The sequence below is a fragment of the Zea mays genome, chromosome 8 (genome assembly GCF_902167145.1).
Source record: "Zea mays cultivar B73 chromosome 8, Zm-B73-REFERENCE-NAM-5.0, whole genome shotgun sequence".
In the NCBI taxonomy this organism is placed as follows: domain Eukaryota; kingdom Viridiplantae; phylum Streptophyta; class Magnoliopsida; order Poales; family Poaceae; genus Zea; species Zea mays.
This window is the reverse complement of record NC_050103.1, coordinates 131270080-131288392: the sequence shown is the minus strand read 5'-3', so window position 1 is coordinate 131288392 and position 18313 is coordinate 131270080. Positions and strand designations below refer to the sequence as shown.

The 18313-nt window shown below is 44.0% G+C and overlaps 1 protein-coding gene across 2 annotated transcripts; it reads left to right on the top strand.

The window, feature by feature from the left end:
* Positions 1–14451: 14451 nt before the first annotated feature.
* On the top strand, positions 14452–16993 carry LOC542630 (glutathione S-transferase GST 15). Of its 2 annotated transcripts, none has more exons than XM_008657219.3 (4): positions 14452–14932; positions 15066–15114; positions 15796–16066; positions 16466–16993. In XM_008657219.3, the coding sequence occupies exons 1-4, from the start codon at positions 14771–14773 to the stop codon at positions 16698–16700; spliced, it is 717 nt and encodes a 238-aa protein (XP_008655441.1). In that variant the 5' UTR covers positions 14452–14770; the 3' UTR covers positions 16701–16993. The 2 variants fall into 2 exon arrangements, with proteins under 2 accessions (XP_008655441.1, NP_001105626.1); NM_001112156.1 differs by having other exon boundaries at positions 14753–14932; positions 16471–16852.
* The last annotated feature ends 1320 nt before the right edge of the window (positions 16994–18313 follow it).

Below are 18313 nucleotides of genomic sequence, written 5' to 3'. Positions count from 1 at the left end.
CGGGCCAATCAAGGAGGAGGTGTACGTGGAGCAACCCCCTGGCTTCGAGGATGAACGGTACCCCGACCATGTGTGTAAGCTCTCTAAGGCGCTCTATGGACTTAAGCAAGCCCCAAGAGCATGGTATGAATGCCTTAGAGATTTCTTAATTGCTAATGCTTTCAAGGTTGGGAAGGCCGATCCAACTCTTTTTACCAAGACTTGTGATGGTGATTTGTTTGTGTGCCAAATTTATGTCGATGACATAATATTTGGTTCTACTAATCAAAAGTCTTGTGAAGAGTTTAGCAGGGTGATGACGCAGAAATTCGAGATGTCGATGATGGGCGAGTTGAACTACTTCCTTGGGTTCCAAGTGAAGCAACTCAAGGACGGCACCTTCATCTCCCAAACGAAGTACACGCAAGATCTGCTAAAGCGGTTTGGGATGAAGGACGCCAAGCCCGCAAAGACTCCGATGGGGACCGACGGACACACCGACCTCAACAAAGGAGGTAAGTCTGTTGATCAAAAAGCATACCGGTCAATGATAGGTTCTTTGCTTTACTTATGTGCAAGTAGACCGGATATTATGCTTAGCGTATGCATGTGTGCCAGATTTCAATCTGATCCTAAGGAGTGTCACTTAGTGGCGGTGAAGCGAATTCTTAGATATTTGGTTGCTACGCCTTGCTTCGGGCTCTGGTATCCAAAGGGGTCTACCTTTGACTTAGTTGGATACTCAGACTCCGACTATGCTGGATGTAAGGTCGATAGGAAGAGTACATCGGGGACGTGCCAATTCTTAGGAAGGTCCCTGGTGTCATGGAACTCTAAGAAACAAACATCCGTTGCCCTATCCACCGCTGAGGCCGAGTATGTTGCCGCAGGACAGTGTTGCGCGCAACTACTTTGGATGAGGCAAACCCTCCGGGACTTTGGCTACAATCTGAGCAAAGTCCCACTCCTATGTGACAATGAGAGTGCTATCCGCATGGCGGAGAATCCTGTTGAGCACAGCCGCACAAAGCACATAGACATCCGGCATCACTTTTTGAGAGACCACCAGCAAAAGGGAGATATCGAAGTGTTTCATGTTAGCACCGAGAACCAGCTAGCCGATATCTTTACCAAGCCTCTAGATGAGAAGACCTTTTGCAGGCTGCGTAGTGAGCTAAATGTCTTAGATTCGCGGAACTTGGATTGAATTGTAGCATACATGTGTTTATGCCTTTGATCATGTTCATTCTGCATTTTGTTGTTTATTGTGGTGCTCAAGTTGTACAAACACTCCCTGGACCTCACAAGTCCGTTGCAAAGTGATGCACAGTTTTAGGGGGAGATGTGTTACAACTTGACCCTTTGAGACTAACCATATGCTTGAGTTTGTTTGACTTAGTCTCGAAGGAGAATTGAAAGGGAAAAGGTGGATTTGGACCATGAAAGACTTCCACTGCACTCCGATGAGAGGGTAACTAATTCCAAGTTCATCTCATGAACTCTTATTGCCATTTGATCTTAATTGAAGATTTTTGTGAGGCAATGGGGTTAAAGGGCCAAGATTGATCCCGTTTTGGTGCTTGATGCCAAAGGGGGAGAAAATAAAGGCCAAAGTGATAAATGGATCAGCTACCACTTGAGAAATTATTGAAAATAGTAGAATAAAGTTTTTGTTTTGTCAAAAGCTTTTATTGTCTCTTATTGTCTCTATGTTCAAAAGTTGGCTTCTTGTGGGGAGAAGTGGTGATTATGGGAAATAGGGGGAGTTTTTGAAATCTTGGATCAATCTCTTTTGGAATAACTCTCTTTATACTTCAACATGTGTGTTTGACTTAGAGATAGAGATTTGAATTTGATTTGCAAAAACAAACCAAGTGGTGGCAAAGGATGATCCATATATGTCAAAATTGAATAAAACTCAAAGTCAGTTTTTTGAAGTGATTTTGCACTTGTTCTAGTTGCTTTATGTTGTGTTGGCATGAATCACCAAAAAGGGGGAGATTGAAAGGGAAATGTGCCCTTGGGCCATTTCTAAGTATTTTGGTGATTGGGTGCAAACACAAGTGCTTAAATGTGAAAATATGCTCATGGGTGAACAAGGTGCAAATCACAAGTAAAGGTATGTTTCTAAGCCTTAGTACATTAGTTTTGGATACTAATATATGTGTCTAAGTGTTAGAAACAGAAAGAAGAAGGGAAGTGAAGACTTGGCTGTGTACAGCCAAGAGGCTGTTTCGGTCTGGGGCACCGGACTGTCCGGTGGTGCACCGGACAGTGTCCGGTGGTGCACCGGACAGTGTCCGGTGCACCAGGCTGCCTCGGCCGAACAGGCCGCTCTCGGGTTTTCTCCGGCGACTTCGGCTAAAATTCACCGGACTGTCCGGTGTGCACCGGACTGTCCGGTGAGCCAACGGTCGGCCGGGCCAACGGTCGGCCGCGCGATCGGCGCGCGACACGTGGCCGAGCCAACGGTCGGAAGGAAGCACCGGACTGTCCGGTGTGCACCGGACTGTCCGGTGCGCCAGATCTTCAACGGTCGGCAACGGTCGACTTCGCCAATTAAGGAAAGGAATCGGGCACCGGACACTGTCCGGTGTGCACCGGACTGTCCGGTGCGCCCGACGACAGAAGGCAAGGATAGCCTTCCAGATGTGCTCTCAACGGCTCCTAGCTGCCTTGGGGCTATAAAAGGGACCCCTAGGCGCATGGAGGAGTACAGCAAGCATTCCTTGAGCATTCTTGATCACTCACACATCAATCTCGCGCACTTGTTCGACATTCTAGTGATTTGAGCTCCGTTCTAGTGTGCTAGTCTTTTGAGCTAAAGTCTGGGTCTTGTGTGTGCGTATTCGCTGTGATCTTTGTGTTGTGTGTGAGTTGCTAATCCCTCCCTTGCTCTGTGATTCTCTGTGAACATCTTTTGTAAGGGCGAGAGGCTCCAAGTTGTGGAGATTCCTCGCAAACGGGATTGAGAAAAGAAAAGCAAGAACACCGTGGTATTCAAGTTGATCATTGGATCACTTGAGAGGAGTTGAGTGCAACTCTCGTCCGTTGGGACGCCACAACGTGGAGTAGGCAAGTTTTGTACTTGGCCGAACCACGGGATAACCACTGTGTCATCTCTGTGATTGGATTCTTGTGGTTATTGTGTTTTGACTCCTCTCTAGCCACTTGGCCATACTTGTGCTAACCATTAACAAGTTTTTGTGGCTTAAGTTTTGAAGTTTTACAGGATCACCTATTCACCCCCCCCTCTAGGTGCTCTCACATAGTCTCGTTAAAAAAAAACTCACCAACAAGCCCACGCCCTGTATGGGCATCGAACATCGGGACGCCGCCCACCAGACAGTCGTCCACGGAAATATCCATGGAGACTTCGGCCCCGCCCACCTCCGTCTCAGCGGTACGCGGAGGTGATGGAGGTCGTCGCTCCGGCACAGGCTCGGCAGGGAGCGGCTTGCTGGGGCCGGGGGCGGCGGACTTTGCGCCTAACGGAGGCTTGCTGGTGCCAGGGGCGGCAGACTTCGCGGTCCCCCACACCATCTTGACCTTGCGGTGAGGGTCCCTGACCCTCGTGAATGCTCGGCGCTTCCGCGACGCGTCTTGGCGATCCTTTTCCATCACTGCCGATACAACAACAACAACATTCCGCCCGTAAGGAAAAATCTTCATATCACGAGCTAATCGAGACGTACGAACATCCTCGCCGACCACACGGGGCATCGGAACATTCCTAGGCCACCGACCTCTGGTAACCTTCATCATCCGCGCGGAAGATTCCCGGAGCTCGGGCGAAGACATCCTCTCCCCGGGGGCCGTGCAAGTTCCCAATAAATCCATAACAAAACGATTGGAGGCCCCCCAACCCCTCAGCTGCAGTACATAGTTTCCTCTTTTTACTGGCCGCAGTCGGCACGTTTCCCCATGAAGAGCCTCCGTCGGCCGCAGCCGCCCTTTTTCCCCGGTGGTCGCCAACAACAGCATCGTCGTCTCCGGGGTAACCGCCATATGGCAGACGGTTCAGCTCAAAAACGCGATTCAAACGAACATTAGAACCGCGAATATCCCAACTACGCAAGGTCTCCGTCCTCGACACGTATCGCCCTACAATCCTCACGACCTCGGCCTCCACCTCACGCACAAACGCAGCCGAGTTCCGGCCCCGCAAATATAAGGCGAAGGCAGGACTTCGCACGAAATGATCGCCCAAGGACGACATCTGGCGGGGGCACACTTCGCCAAGCACCCAGCCATGCGCCAAGGGCTATACTCCATATCCAATGAATTCCTCAACCAGATCGCGCCCGCTAATCTTGCGGGCAGCATACCAAAGGGCCCCTTCATCCTCATCGTCCTCCGCCACCTCGAACGGTAGAAATGCCACGTAGCAATGAGAGCACATAATGGCTGCAGGGAGCCTAGGTAGATCTTCGATTTCCCCACCAGAGACATAAAACCAAAAGTCCCACCAGATGCCCCACTTGTTGCGACCACAAGGGACTATCTCCACAACTTCCGCCGAAGTCTTTCTAGTCCTCGGTGTGAAGGTGCACGATCCAAATTGTGCAATCTTATTTCCTATTTTCTTCTTTTGCCAGTGCAGACAATTATTCTTGGCGAAGACTTCCACAGACGGCTGACCGTCATACGAAGAAACTGCCCAAACATACTTCGCCAGGGCAACCACGGCGTTAGGCGTCAACTGGTGGACCTGCACGCCGAACCTCCATAAAACCTCCGCCACAAAATGATGCGCCGGGAGACGAAGGCCGGCAATGAAAAATGCCTCGAACACAACCAACTCGCCCTCAGGCTCAGGAATCTCTTCGGCGCCCGGAACCCGCCCAACACCGTCTCAAGTATCCAAGCTGCTGCATTTCTTGCACGTGAACCGAGGAGATCCTCGAAGTGCCAAACTCCACGATGTGGCCCGGCTGCAACTTCGTCGCCACCAAATCACTCAAGGTATCATCGGACGACGGATCGGTCGACGACGCACTCGCAGCAGATGAGGAAGAAGACATTGCTACGTACCGTCGGTGGCGGCGTGCAGTCTGCTTGACGCGGGCCAGATTTCCGAAGTAGGAGAGCAAGGAGGGTAGGTGAGCGGTTCAAAAAAATTAGGGATTTCACGGCGCACGCAAAGGGTAAGAAACCATCCCGGCTGTGCCGCCTTTTTATAGACAGGACACGACGCCTCGGGAAACACACAATCCAACAGTAACACGTCCATCGACGGTCACATTTCAAAAACCTCTGTGGGACCACTTCGAGCGAGGGCAGCGTCTCCACCATCTAGCGACGTCTTCGGCTCCAGATGACTTAGTCGAACTGGTCCCTCGGAGGGCAAATGTTGGGGCGAAGGCGAACACGCTACCCTTCGCTCGATGTCTTCATCGCCTCGCTACACCAACGAAGACCACAACCACAGAGCACGCCCGAGCAAGCCAGAGGCGTCGACTGGATGAAGACCGGCGCGGTCCCCCTTCGTACTCTCTGTTGGCAGGCGAAGGCTCTATCGAAGTCTACTAGTCCCACGTCCTCACCGCGTCGGGAGGCCCAGGTGGGATTCGGCCCACTATAATGGGCCCCATGCGGATAGACATATTACGGGTCACGTCTGTAATAGCTTTTTCTGTAATGACATTTTGTAACCTCCTCTCGTGAGAATATTCTGGGGATAGACCGAGTACTCGAGGGCATAAACGTCTTTGACAAGGGACGGATGGTCACTCGAGTGCCTATAAATACCCCCGTACTGTGCCCCTGAGAGGCAAGATTAACAGAACTATTGCCATCCCACGTCAAACTTTGCATACACCCTCTCCACTTTCTCGTTGGATCCACTTGCCCAGGAGAGCAAGTACCAACATATCCCATTCTTGTGGTCGCCAACCACCTCAAGAACCCTAGGACGCAAAGCTTGCAAATACAATAAATTAACAGAGTTTAGTAGACATATTAATTAACACAAAGTGATCATGACCATGTATCTAGACATCTTTGATGCAGTATTCCTACTTAATTATTCTATACACAAACTTGATGCATATTAGATATCGTAACAAGAATATAGTATTACAGATATGAGTTGAGTTCGGTTTTGGATAACATTAACATAAGCAAATGAAAAAGGCATCAAAGCATTTCTTCTATTAGAAAATTTGTTCCCATTGTAACTTCTTTCCTCGGATGACCACTCCTGGTTCACCTTGGATCACCATTTATTTAGTACCTCCAACAAAAAGGCTAGTTGGTGCAAGAGTTCTAGATTCATCAAAGTCCAGCAACCTCCTCATCATTTAACAGCAACAAGCAGGGAACATGAACATGAGAACTCAGCCAGTCAGTCTAAGAGTGCTTCATATTATACAAATCACAGAAACTTTTAGCAGAAGTTCCTAAAACAAAAAATGGAGTCTAAATAGACAACTAGAACTGAAATTTTCAACAAAGCGCATCCTTTTTTGTTCAAGGAAGAAACATCGCGTTCGAGATAAACGTGCGGTAGGTCTTAGTGCATAATCAAAACTGCAAGTGCTCGCAAAAATTGAAGAGAGTGCAATCCCTTAGCTATGGAGGGTCAAAGTTTCCACAAAGACATTTAAAATTAGTACTTCAGGAAAGCATTGTGATTGCAAAGAGAATAATGAGAATAACCTGGTTACCATGGTTGAGAATAACATCACAATTGCAGCACACTTGAAGTGCCAACACAAATTGGGCAGTAGGTAGCTTAATTGGAGAATCTAGAATCTTGTAAAATGAACTAAAAATTTATTTTAAAAATGCTGGCACGATACTGAAAAGGCATAAAAGATATGCAACGGTCATGGATATCACTTGGTATTTTAGCACATATGTCAAGTCAGATCTTCTTGGTTTCAAGCATTCTAGAAACCTTATTCACTGCTTCAACTGCACACATAAACCGGGTTTCGATGTCCTTCATGCTTGACACAAAATCTTTGGCTCAATGAGTGATGAACCCTGAAGGATCCTCTGCCTCTACACATCATCACAATATACACATCATCATAGTCTGCTATATATAAAAAGCTTCCACCAATTAGAAATCTTGTTTATGATAAGTAATAGTACTTGCTCCACAGATCCTATCAACTCCAAAAAACATACTTGTGAGAGTACAAAACATATAAAATGTAGAAATTAATCTTAACATAATCGACTAAAACCAAAGCTATAGACATCAAACTTCAAGGTGAAGACGCCCGCCATTGCATCCTCAGGAGCCATATATCCACTATTAAGACCATTTCAGTTGTGAAAGTTATGAGGATGAATTGGTACCAACAATAGGTTAGTTTAAGTATTGTGATTCAAGTACCACTCACTATGTCCCAAAAACTCGCTTTTTATTAGCATTTTCTTGATTATCACCAAACATACTTGCCATACCAAAGTTAGCTAGTCCATTCCTTCGTCACCTATTGCAGCTCCAACACCTCTCGCTAGTCAGCAAGCAACAGTAGAATCTTTGTATCCTAAACAATTCATTATTCACAACAAATGAGCAGCAGGAACACAAGACGAAATAGTATCACTCAGTGGATGGAGTGTACCAATAGTATTTATTACTTAAAATCTGAGTACATATATTGTGTGTTCAATGAACATTTGTCATTATTCTCCTAACAAAAATTGTTAATCCCCAGCTCACAAATACTAAAAATCACATGTTGCATATATTCCCAAGCGCCAAAGAATCGCATAAAGCCAACGTAATACTCCCTCTGTTTCTTTTTAGTTGTCGCTGGATAGTGCAATTTACTATCCAGCGACAACTAAAAAGAAACAGAGGGAGTAATGGAGAACGACTTCTGGTATATGGCTGGGGCTTTTACATACAGGAGAGCCACTGCTGATACTAAAGAATGGAGTAAAAATAATGCATTCTGATATGACACTACAAACTAGAAATATATATAGTATATTCTAACCCCACTCCCACTCGGTGTACCTATTTCTGATTAAAAGAATCCAAGGTTAGCCACTACTAAAAGCTGGAAAAATATTAATTATCGTGCTTGCTTTTTCACTTGTTGACAATTCAATCCGAACAAGAGGTGGATTGACATAGCATGCCCGAAAGCTCTTTAACCTGGAACATATTCAGACAAACAGAGAAGTGACTAAGGGTTTGTACATGGTGAGATGATTCAGTGGCGCCACATCAATACTTTGTAGGAGCAGCTAAACGAACAACGATGTGGTGTCAAGCCCGTCCTGTCCTTCTCAGCGAATAAACTGGAGTGTATGCGTTTGTAGTAAAAAATCTTTGGGCGAAGATTAGTGCTAATTGAACATGGTATATGAACAATTTGAAAATAGAAATATGCAGCAAAATGTGTGTACACTAAAATCAGATTTTCCTGTATATAGCCAGTTTTAATTTAACACATGTGTTGCATATCCTCATGTAATTTCATTCATAAAATTCAAACACTGCTACGCCTAGGTTTGTAGTGAAATTCTTAGGGACAACATTACTAATAGACGAAATCAGAGAAAATAAGAGAAATGAGAGAACGATGGGGACCAAACACTAACCCAATAGATGGCAGATGAAGCGACCAATCCTCGTGTGCAATTTGACGTTCTTCAAGATCAGGACCATCCTCGCTGTCGCCTAACCTGAGCTCCGACCAGCTTCTCCCGCACCCCGCCCGCGTGCACCCGCCTAGCCACAGCACTCACACCCGCCACGTTGCCGCTTGTGTCCGCGCCATCAACGAAAGTCTGGCCATCGTCCTCTCGCCGTGTAGCCCAGGCAGTCGTCTACTGTGATACCCCAATTTTCTAAAAAGAAGTTAAACTTCTTTTTCTCTTTTTTTTTGTTCTGTGGCATTGGGGTTTGGAGTTTCAGGAGGCATTCCTTAGGAAACAGTAGATCTTTTGGCATTGTTTCCGCTGGTGTTGGGAGCTCAAATGGGAGAGCAAGTTTGGGCCATTGATTTTGATCCGGTGGATGGGAGCCCCCCCTCTCCTCCCCAACCCTAGCCGACCCCCTCTCCCTCTCCCCAATTTGTTGCAGCCGCCCCCTCCCTCTTCCTCTCCTCCCATTGGGCAGCAGCCCTCTACCCTCTCCATGGCTTCCTCCTCCCTCTAGATCTCCCCCCACGCAGCAAGGATCGAGAAGATGAGGAGCACGTTGAATTGAAGAGGGAGAGAGGATCAAGGAGATGTTCTTCCCCATCTCTTCTTGAAGATTTTCTTAGGGAAAACCCTAGGTATGGATGAAATCCTTGTTCCTCCCTGTAATTATGTGCTTTTGGAGGTTGTGGATCATGGGGATTACAGGATTAGAGGTTGGATTAGATGTGGGGTTAGGTTTTGATCTTGAATTTAGTTTTCTGCAGAATGGCAGATTCGACAATTTCTGTTCATGCTAGTTTTCCGTGGTCTTAGTGGCCTCAAAAAAATAAGAAAGTCTATATATGAGTCGTAGATAATTTGCAGATCTTTCCGTGGCCATGAAGAACACCTCAATCGGACATCAGATCAGAAAGTTATTGCAGTTTGATTATAGCAGTTTTTCAGTTTCACAATTCTGTGCAGAATCTGTTCTCTTAAGATTTAGGCAATTTTATCAACAGAACTTAACTTTAGGTTGGTAAAAGAAGTTGTAGATAATTTCATAAGCTTTCCAGATTGTTAAAGAGTGCATTCCTATGAATTTTGAAACTCCAGTTATGTTTGTTTTACTGTGGTTGTTCCTGTTTGCCTGACAAAAATGAGCGGGTCTGTTCACTGGTAGGTTTCATCTAGTAAATGGCCGAATTGGCTCTTCCAACTATGGAGACTTTTGTAGAGGGATAAAAGTTCTTACTGCCAGCAGAATATCATAATTTGTGGTTTAGTAGTTCGGGAGATATCAAATTTTGAAGTTAATTATGCTGCTGTCTGAAACAGATTCAGTCAGTTATCTTGTGAGATGTTTTAGAACTTATAGATGGCAAAATTTAATTATCCATTGAATACCGAAGTTGTAGAGTATTTTGTGTAGAAACTTCTAGAGTATTTGTTTGATATCACCATTGTTATAATTTTAAAGATACAAAATTAACAAACAGCGCTGTTGCTGTTTGACATGTGGTTCAGGGTGGGAGTCATTCCACCGGGTCTTGGTTTCAAGAGTAGGAGCGATTTGTTGATTGTTGGCAAATGTTTGTGAAATATTTGTACTAAGTTTTATGCCCCGCAGCGGGTGTCTACACTCCGAATCATGCCTAGTACATTTTTTCTTTGATGAAGGCAAGTGAATGTAGCGGTGGTTGCTACCGTTTTGACTTGTTGTTTCATCGCCTACACTCTAATATTCAGAATCATCGAATTCTTTCAGAATTGAACTCTATGGTGATGCTTTACTTGATTGTATTATATTGATGCTTAATCAAATATTGATGATGATGATGATGATTCGAGTATGACCCACGAGATTAATTCACACCCCTGAAGGTGAATGAAGTATTATTTAAGGTTTGTATTGTATCTAAAGGTAAACGAAGTATTGTTTGAGGTTTGTATTGTATGTGAAGGAAGTGAAGTATATTGATAAATGCAGCATGTCATATACATTGCATGATTCACTTGCATCTGAAGTTTTGTCGTGACCTATGGTCCGACCGTACTGGTACAACTTAGCATCGTACGTTGCCCGAGGAGGGGTACGATGCGGCTTCATACCCTTAGAGGTATGAAGGTAGAGGACATATGTATTGCATTCATATGCATTCATTGAAGTGATATTTGCAGATGGTGTGGTTTTATACTCTAAGAGGTATGAAGACAGAGGACTTACACATAGCATTCCTATGCATACATTGAAGTGATATTTGCAGGTATTGTTGACGTAGGGAAGTGTTATACAACCTATTGTGGTTGTTCGAGGAAATGAGATGGCATTGGTTATTCTGGGACTATTGAGTTCTATATCTACAAGTATTTCTGATCTCAATTGTGATCCCTTTAAAATGTTGATTAATTCAATTTTTGTTGGTTTAAATATCTCGTCAAAACAATTTACTTGCTGAGATGTTTCATGTCACTCTTGCATTACTCAATGCAGGTACTTGATTCATGTTGGGAATGAGGGAAGTAGCAGCACGTCCACCTTCACTCTCATAATAACGTTGTCCAGGCACAACCATGATTTAATTAGAAACTTCTTGTCAAGGATGTTTGTTTTTAACTAGTCGTGCACACTAGTTAATTCAGTTTATGTCGTTATGGTTATCTTCCTATTGCTAGCAGATTATTAATGTCTAGTATGTTTTCTTATCATGATATCTGTTTATACTCTGTTGCTTCCACGTTTATGCAAATTTTCAAAGGAAATGCTGTCGAAATTTTATATATGAATGTTAGTTGTGTAGTTTAGTAGCATTTCGGGGTGTTTGTGGATCCCGGGATGTTACATCTACACAGCCCACACATCCAGATGGGCTCGCCCAGCAGCTGGTTCGTCGAGGTAGGACAGCAGGGAGGCGTGGGGCCTCCGATTCAGGCGAGATCTGGGGTCGCCGACGTCGCCCGCTGCTTCCGCATGTGAACACACTTGGGGAGGGCAACACACGCGCACGCGGGCTTGAGGAGGCGAGGGGCGAAGCGGGAGTGGTTGCGGGCTTGCGGCGGTTGCGAGGCAAAGAGCGAGCACACGAGCGTGGGCAGCATCCGACGCACGATGCGATGTGGACGGTTGAGATTGGTGAAAGGCAGAACGGTAGAACCAGAGAGACAGACTACACTTACTATCTTAATAATTAGTAGAGATTTGTATAGACTAGTCGCATAAAATAGTTAACAATACATCCAAACTCTTCTGAAATTTTGACTTTTTTAATTTTGGAGTTCTGATTTGGATTTAGGAAGCCCTTATAGTGCAGACGAGCAGCAGATGATCATTTTTTCCTACTTCTTAACTTAGTAATTTAATAGCCCTCGTTTTTATTATAGTATTGAACTGAATATAATCTTCGTATATTACTAGTGTGACTGTGGCCTCAGCGAAAGGAACATTTTCAAAGCTAAAAATATCCAAGAATTATTATGTCAACAAATGGTCCTATAAACTGACTTCTTTTCGGCTGCGCAAATGATGTCACTAGGCTAAGATGGTCCTGGAAAACGATCCGGTTTTCCGATGTTACTGATTGTTGCGGTTCATATATAAGACCATATTTGTTTAGGCTTTTCTTAGCTTCTAGTCATCAAAAGCTGTTGTAAACGGTCAAATGCTCCAGCTTTTTAGTCCGCTTGTATAATAATCACTTTGATAATAATTTCTACTACTTATTAAGGCTGCAAGAGTAGCATGTCATTCCGTGTTCTGTCATTCACATTCCTTGTTCTGCCTTTCTCATTCCCTCCTCCCCACACAACTCATTCCAATGTTCTGTCATTCTCATTCTCATTCCCACGTACAGTCCACGTCTAAGCTCATTCCAATGTTCTGTCATTCTCATTCCCACGTACAGTCCACGTCTAGCTAAAACCTCACAAAGCTCATTCCTATGTTCTACTATTTTCATTCTCATTTCCACGTACAGTCCACGTCTAGCTAAAATTAAAAAACACAAATGCTAGTGTGACTATGGCCTCAGCGTAAGGAACCTTTTCAAAGCTAAAACTATCCAAGAATTATTATGTCAACAAATGGTCCTATAAACTGACTTCTTTTCGGCTGCGCAAATGATGTCACTGGGCTAAGATGGTCCTGGAAAACGATTCGGTTTTCCGATGTTACTGATTGTTAGTCCGCTTGTATAATAATCACTTTGATAATAATCTCTACTACTTATTAAGCCTGCAAGAGTAGCATGCTGCCATTCTCATTCTCATTCCCATGTACAGTCCACGTCTAGCTAAAATTAAAAAACACAAATAACCCCAAAGGGATTTGAACCCACGACCTCTTAGGCAAATGCATACAATAGCCACCACTACACCACATCTGTGTTTATGTCTACATCTATGACAGCAAAAACATCTACTACATCTCTACGCAAGCCCACCTGCTACCCTTGCACAATGCGCAGTAGTAGATAAGTATCACCGAGATTCTTGAATTATATTTTTGGATGGAGGGAGTAATATTTAAAGAAGAGCCTTGCAAGCAATATCTTTTGTTTGAATAATGTTTTCAACTTAATTTTTTTTTGCATGTGTGGTATTTTTTCTCCGTAATATTTTTTCCATGGATCTAACTTATGAGTCATTTTCATAAATCAACGCCAAGGATGAATCCATGTTTCTTGCCTGAAAACCCCAAACAAACAACACTAGCAGGAGGCGCTCGCGTTGGCGTCGCTCATCGACGACAAGAAAAAGCTTGACGACTGCTAGTTCGACCTCTCGAAGCAGTCCTACATGGCCGCATGAGCCGCTGTGTATGACAAGCTCCGACGCAGTCGCCGCTTGGACGCGGTCTAGAGCGGCTGCATCGCGTTGTCCATCGTCAAACAGGGGGACCTCATGGACGTTGTCATTGTCGGCGACTCTCGGATTGTTCTGGGCACCTCATCCAATGACGGTGTCATCACATCGTCCAACTCATCGTACATCTGAAGCCCAACTTGCCATGTAAGTCGCTACTGTCCGACCATGAATTCGTGCGCTGGGACGACAGTCGTTGCTGACGTTGTGTGAGTGTCCTCGAACATGATGTATGTAGAGGAGTAGCGCATCCAGTGGTGCAACGGCCAGGTGTACTACACTGCTGATGAGCCCGAGGTGCACTTCGTCTGGCAGCACAGCCAAGAGTCATCGGTACTCGCCATGTCGCGCGCGTTCGACATCTACTATATCATGGACTGTGGCGTCATCTCGGTGCCAGAGGTGACGTAGAGGAGGACCGACAGCAATGATCAGTTTGTAATCTTCGTCACCGTCGGGGTAGCTTTTATGCTGTGCCTTTAATTCTCTTCGCAAACACACACTTATTTTTTTGGTTTGAGCAAGCGCGTATGGTGGTGTGTGTGCCTGATGACTGACGATGTACGAGGGAATTTCTTCCGACAGGCGCGGGACGTGCTCTCCAATCATGAGACTATAGAAATTGTGTCATATATCGAAGTCTGCATAAAAGCTGATGGTTGCAATGTAGTGGTGAAACAACTAAATTAAAATAACAAAATTTATGTATGGGCAAGATCATAAATGGATTATGAAACATTTTCTAATAACAGAATAACACATTTTATATATAAGTTACTGTAGTATTATATGTCTTCTTGTAATGCACGAGCACTCATCTAGTAATTTAAAATCAACATAAATCGATCGAGTTGCCACGAGAGTAGAAAACCGTCACTTTTTAGACTCTAAACCTTTTGACCACTTCACGATACTAATATTCTTTTGACAACCAGATTTTCTCCAAACATAGGCATAATATGGTATGATATCGCTTAGGAGCTTCCTGACTGCTTCTCTTGCATGCCTGACACCGGCAGCGACGGGCTCTCACCCAACTAGTCTGCGTAGCGTAGGTAAGCGACGGCGACACGCCGTTCTTCCCCTGCCGTTGACCAAATACATTTCGTCTTCTAGCACCTTCTCGTTTCTCTCCTCCTCGACCGCCCCCGAGCCAAGCAGCAGCACCCAGCGCCAGCGCAAACGTCATGTCGCCTCTCCTCTGTCTCTCTCGCAGCTGAAGTAGGCAGAAGCTGCACACATCTATATCCATTCCTAGCTGCTAGTCGTCGGATACTTGGAAACCTTGGATCTCGCGCGCGCACGTAGGGGAGCGCAGCGGAGCAAGAGGAAAGCCATGGCTACGCCGGCGGCGGTGATGAAGTTGTACGGGTGGGCTATCTCGCCGTTCGTGTCGCGGGCTCTGCTGGCCCTGGAGGAGGCCGGCGTCGACTACGAGCTCGTCCCCATGAGCCCCCAGGCCGGCGACCACCGGCGCCCGGAGCACCTCGCCAGGAACGTACGTACATACCTCGCTCCCTGCCTCCCTCACTCGATCCTCCTTGATCAATCTGTTGTCGGTTTTCATGCATCGAGTCCATCTCTCCCTTCGCCCCGGCTGATTTGCACTCCCCTGCCATATATTGCTTCAGCCTTTCGCCATGGTGCCGGTGCTCGAGGACGGCGACCTCACGCTCTTTGGTAAGTGCATCATCCATATTTGCCCCTAATAATTCCTTTTAAGTTATAATCGAGAGTTTTATCCTAAATTCTCCAATTTTAATTAAGGGTCTATTTATTTTGGGATTATAATATATCTAGATTATTTAATCCAACTTATTTTAACAAATTATTTAGTTTAAAATAAGTTAAATTATATAATCTAAATATATTATAATCTCAAACAGATGAACATATTATAATCTCAAACAGACGAGTCCTAAAACTACCATGAATGTTTATTGCATTATTTTTAATATTGTCATGTTATCAAGAGTGAAATGAAATAAATAATGAAACATACACCTTCACAATAGAAAATTTCACTTCACGATTTCAAAGGCTATTATATCAATTAAATTCATATAAACAACCAATAGAAATATATGAAATGAATGAAGATAAAATAAACCGTCTTTAATGTGTTTCCAACGCCTTAGAAACTAGTTGGCGTGGTTTTATGGCGATGAAAATGTTTCCATCTATTTAGTCAAAAGCGAATTTATTCAAAAGTGAAAATAAATATAAGACAAGATGTTAGTTTAGTCAAAAATGAACCTATTGTAATTTAGAACCGGGGGTAGTGGCGTTTTGCATTTTGCTTCTTCGGTTCCATGAGTCCTAAGCGTGTGCGCACGGTACATTCATTTGACATTTCCAAAGAATCCCGGGCGATCGCGAGGCACGTTCTCCGCAAGCACAGGCCGGAGCTCCTGGGCGCCGGCGCCGGCGGCAGCCTCGAGCGGGCGGCGATGGTGGACGTGTGGCTCGAGGTGGAGGCGCACCAGCTGAGCCCGCCAGCGGTCGCCATCGTGGTGGAGTGCTTCGCTGCGCCGCTGCTCGGCCGCGAGCGCGACCAGACGGTCGTCGACGAGAACGTGGAGAAGCTCAGGAAGGTGCTCGAGGTGTACGAGGCGCGGCTTGGCGAGTGCAGGTAGGGATGAAAGTGGTAATCCGAACTGTTAGGACAAATTTAATATTTTAAAATAGATATGTATAAAATTTGATATTAATCTTTTCTTATGTTATCAAGCACATTAGTACAAATATGAATAAAATATTACATATATTGTTTTATGTATTATTTGCTCTCTACAACACAAAAAGTTGAAAAAATTACCGAATTTATTTCCGAATCCATACCGAAGTTTATATCTATTATTTGAGAAAATATAGGATGAATTTGAGGTTTACCTTTTATGAATCTTAACAAGATGAATGTTAAAAACAAGAATACAAATTTGTATTGTATATTCTATATCCTATTTATTCAAAAAACGACTAAAAACTGATTACCGGAAAAATATCGTTTCCGACCGTTTTCATCCCTAAGTGCAGGTACCTCGCCGGCGACTTCCTCAGCCTCGCCGACCTCAGCCCCTTCACCATCATGCACTGCATCATGGCCACCGAGTACGCCGCCGCCCTGGTCGAGGCGCTCCCGCGCGTCAGCGCCTGGTGGGAGGGCCTCGCCGCGCGCCCCGCGGCCAAGAAGGTGGCGGAGTTCATACCGGTCGGCGCGGCCGGACTGCTGGAGCACCCTCCCAAACAACAGGATTGATGCATGATGAAGCAAGCCTGCCTAATGTGCCTGTTGCGCTTAATACTTTCCCACGTGTACTTTCCCACAACGTTGACAGAAGTTATTCAATAACTAGTCTCTATGTAACGTAATGGTGTGGTGTGCACTTCAATGAATACCATGAGGTGGCTGGTTCAACTCCCTCCTGTCAACGTTGTGGGGCCGTTCCCTTTTGTAATTCTTTTTTTTCCAAAAAGGGACATCTTTAGAGCAACTCCAAGAGAATGTTAAAAATTTTACTCAAAAATTGATTATTAAGAGCAGGCTAAAATTTTTTAAGAGTGAATTATGATGGGTAATCCAACCGTTCCTTTAAATGTGACATGTGGCGTAATCTGTACAGTCGTCGGAAGGTCGTGGATGATCTGATACGTTGAGGAATGGATTGTGGAGGGATGGAACACACCAAAATATGAGGGAGATGAGGCTGTGGATGCGGGACGCTAATTTTTTGGAGGAAGAATAAGGGAGCTGTTGGAGTAAGAAAACCCACTATTCTTGACTAATATCTGTTTTAGGTAGTTTTACACGTTCTTTTGGAGTTGCTCTTACAAGAAGTAATTTTGTAAAAGTTAGATGTATACTTGTTCACATTGGAAGCAAAAAATAGATAAAAGCTAGAAATATAGTTCAAACTGTGAAGTTGCAGTTGAATGTTACGAAACATAGTGAGAGATGTGTCCATGTGTAAAGTATCTATATTCATAATTTTGTATAATAGTCTAATTTTTTTATCTCAAGTAACTAGGACCAAGTTATGACCACATGCCAAGTTTCACTATTTTTTTACCACATTTACTATTTATTTATTTATGTTGGCTTGTAAAGACATTTGAACCATAGAAATTAGTAAATGGTCCAAAAAAGGGACATTTTTACGTGAATTAAGTTTGTAACAGTTAGATGTATGCTCGGTTCACTTTGCAAGCAAAAAAATAGATAAAAGCTAGAAATATAGCTCAAACTGTAAAGTTGGAGTTAAATGTTACGATACGTAGTGAGAGATGTGTCCATTTGTGAAGCACCTATATTTATACTTTTGTATAATAGTCTAATTTTTTTATCTCAAGCAACTAGGACCAAGTTATAACTCCATGCCAAGTTTCACTATTTTTTACCACATTTATTATTTTTTATTTTGGCTTGTAAAAGCATTTGAATCATAGAAAATAGTAAATGGTCCAAAAAGAGACATCTTTACATGAAGTAAGTTTGTAACAGTTAGATGTATGCTTGGTTCACTTTGGAAGCAAAAAAATAGATAAAAGCTAGAAATGTAGCTTAAACTGTGAAGTTGCAGTTAAATGTTACGAAATGTAGTGAAAGATGTGTTTATTTGTGAAGCACCTATATTCATACTTTTGTATAATAGTCTAATTCTTTTTATCTCCGGCAACTAAGACCAAGTTATGGGTTCATACCAAGTTTCACTAATTTTTTACCATATTTATTATTTATTTATTTATTTTGGCTTGTAAAGGCATTTGAACCATAGAAATTAGTAAATGGTCAAAAAATGGACATTTTAACATGAAGTAAGTTTGTAGCAGTTAGATGAAGCTTGATGTGCTTTTGAAGCAAAATAATAGACAAAATGTA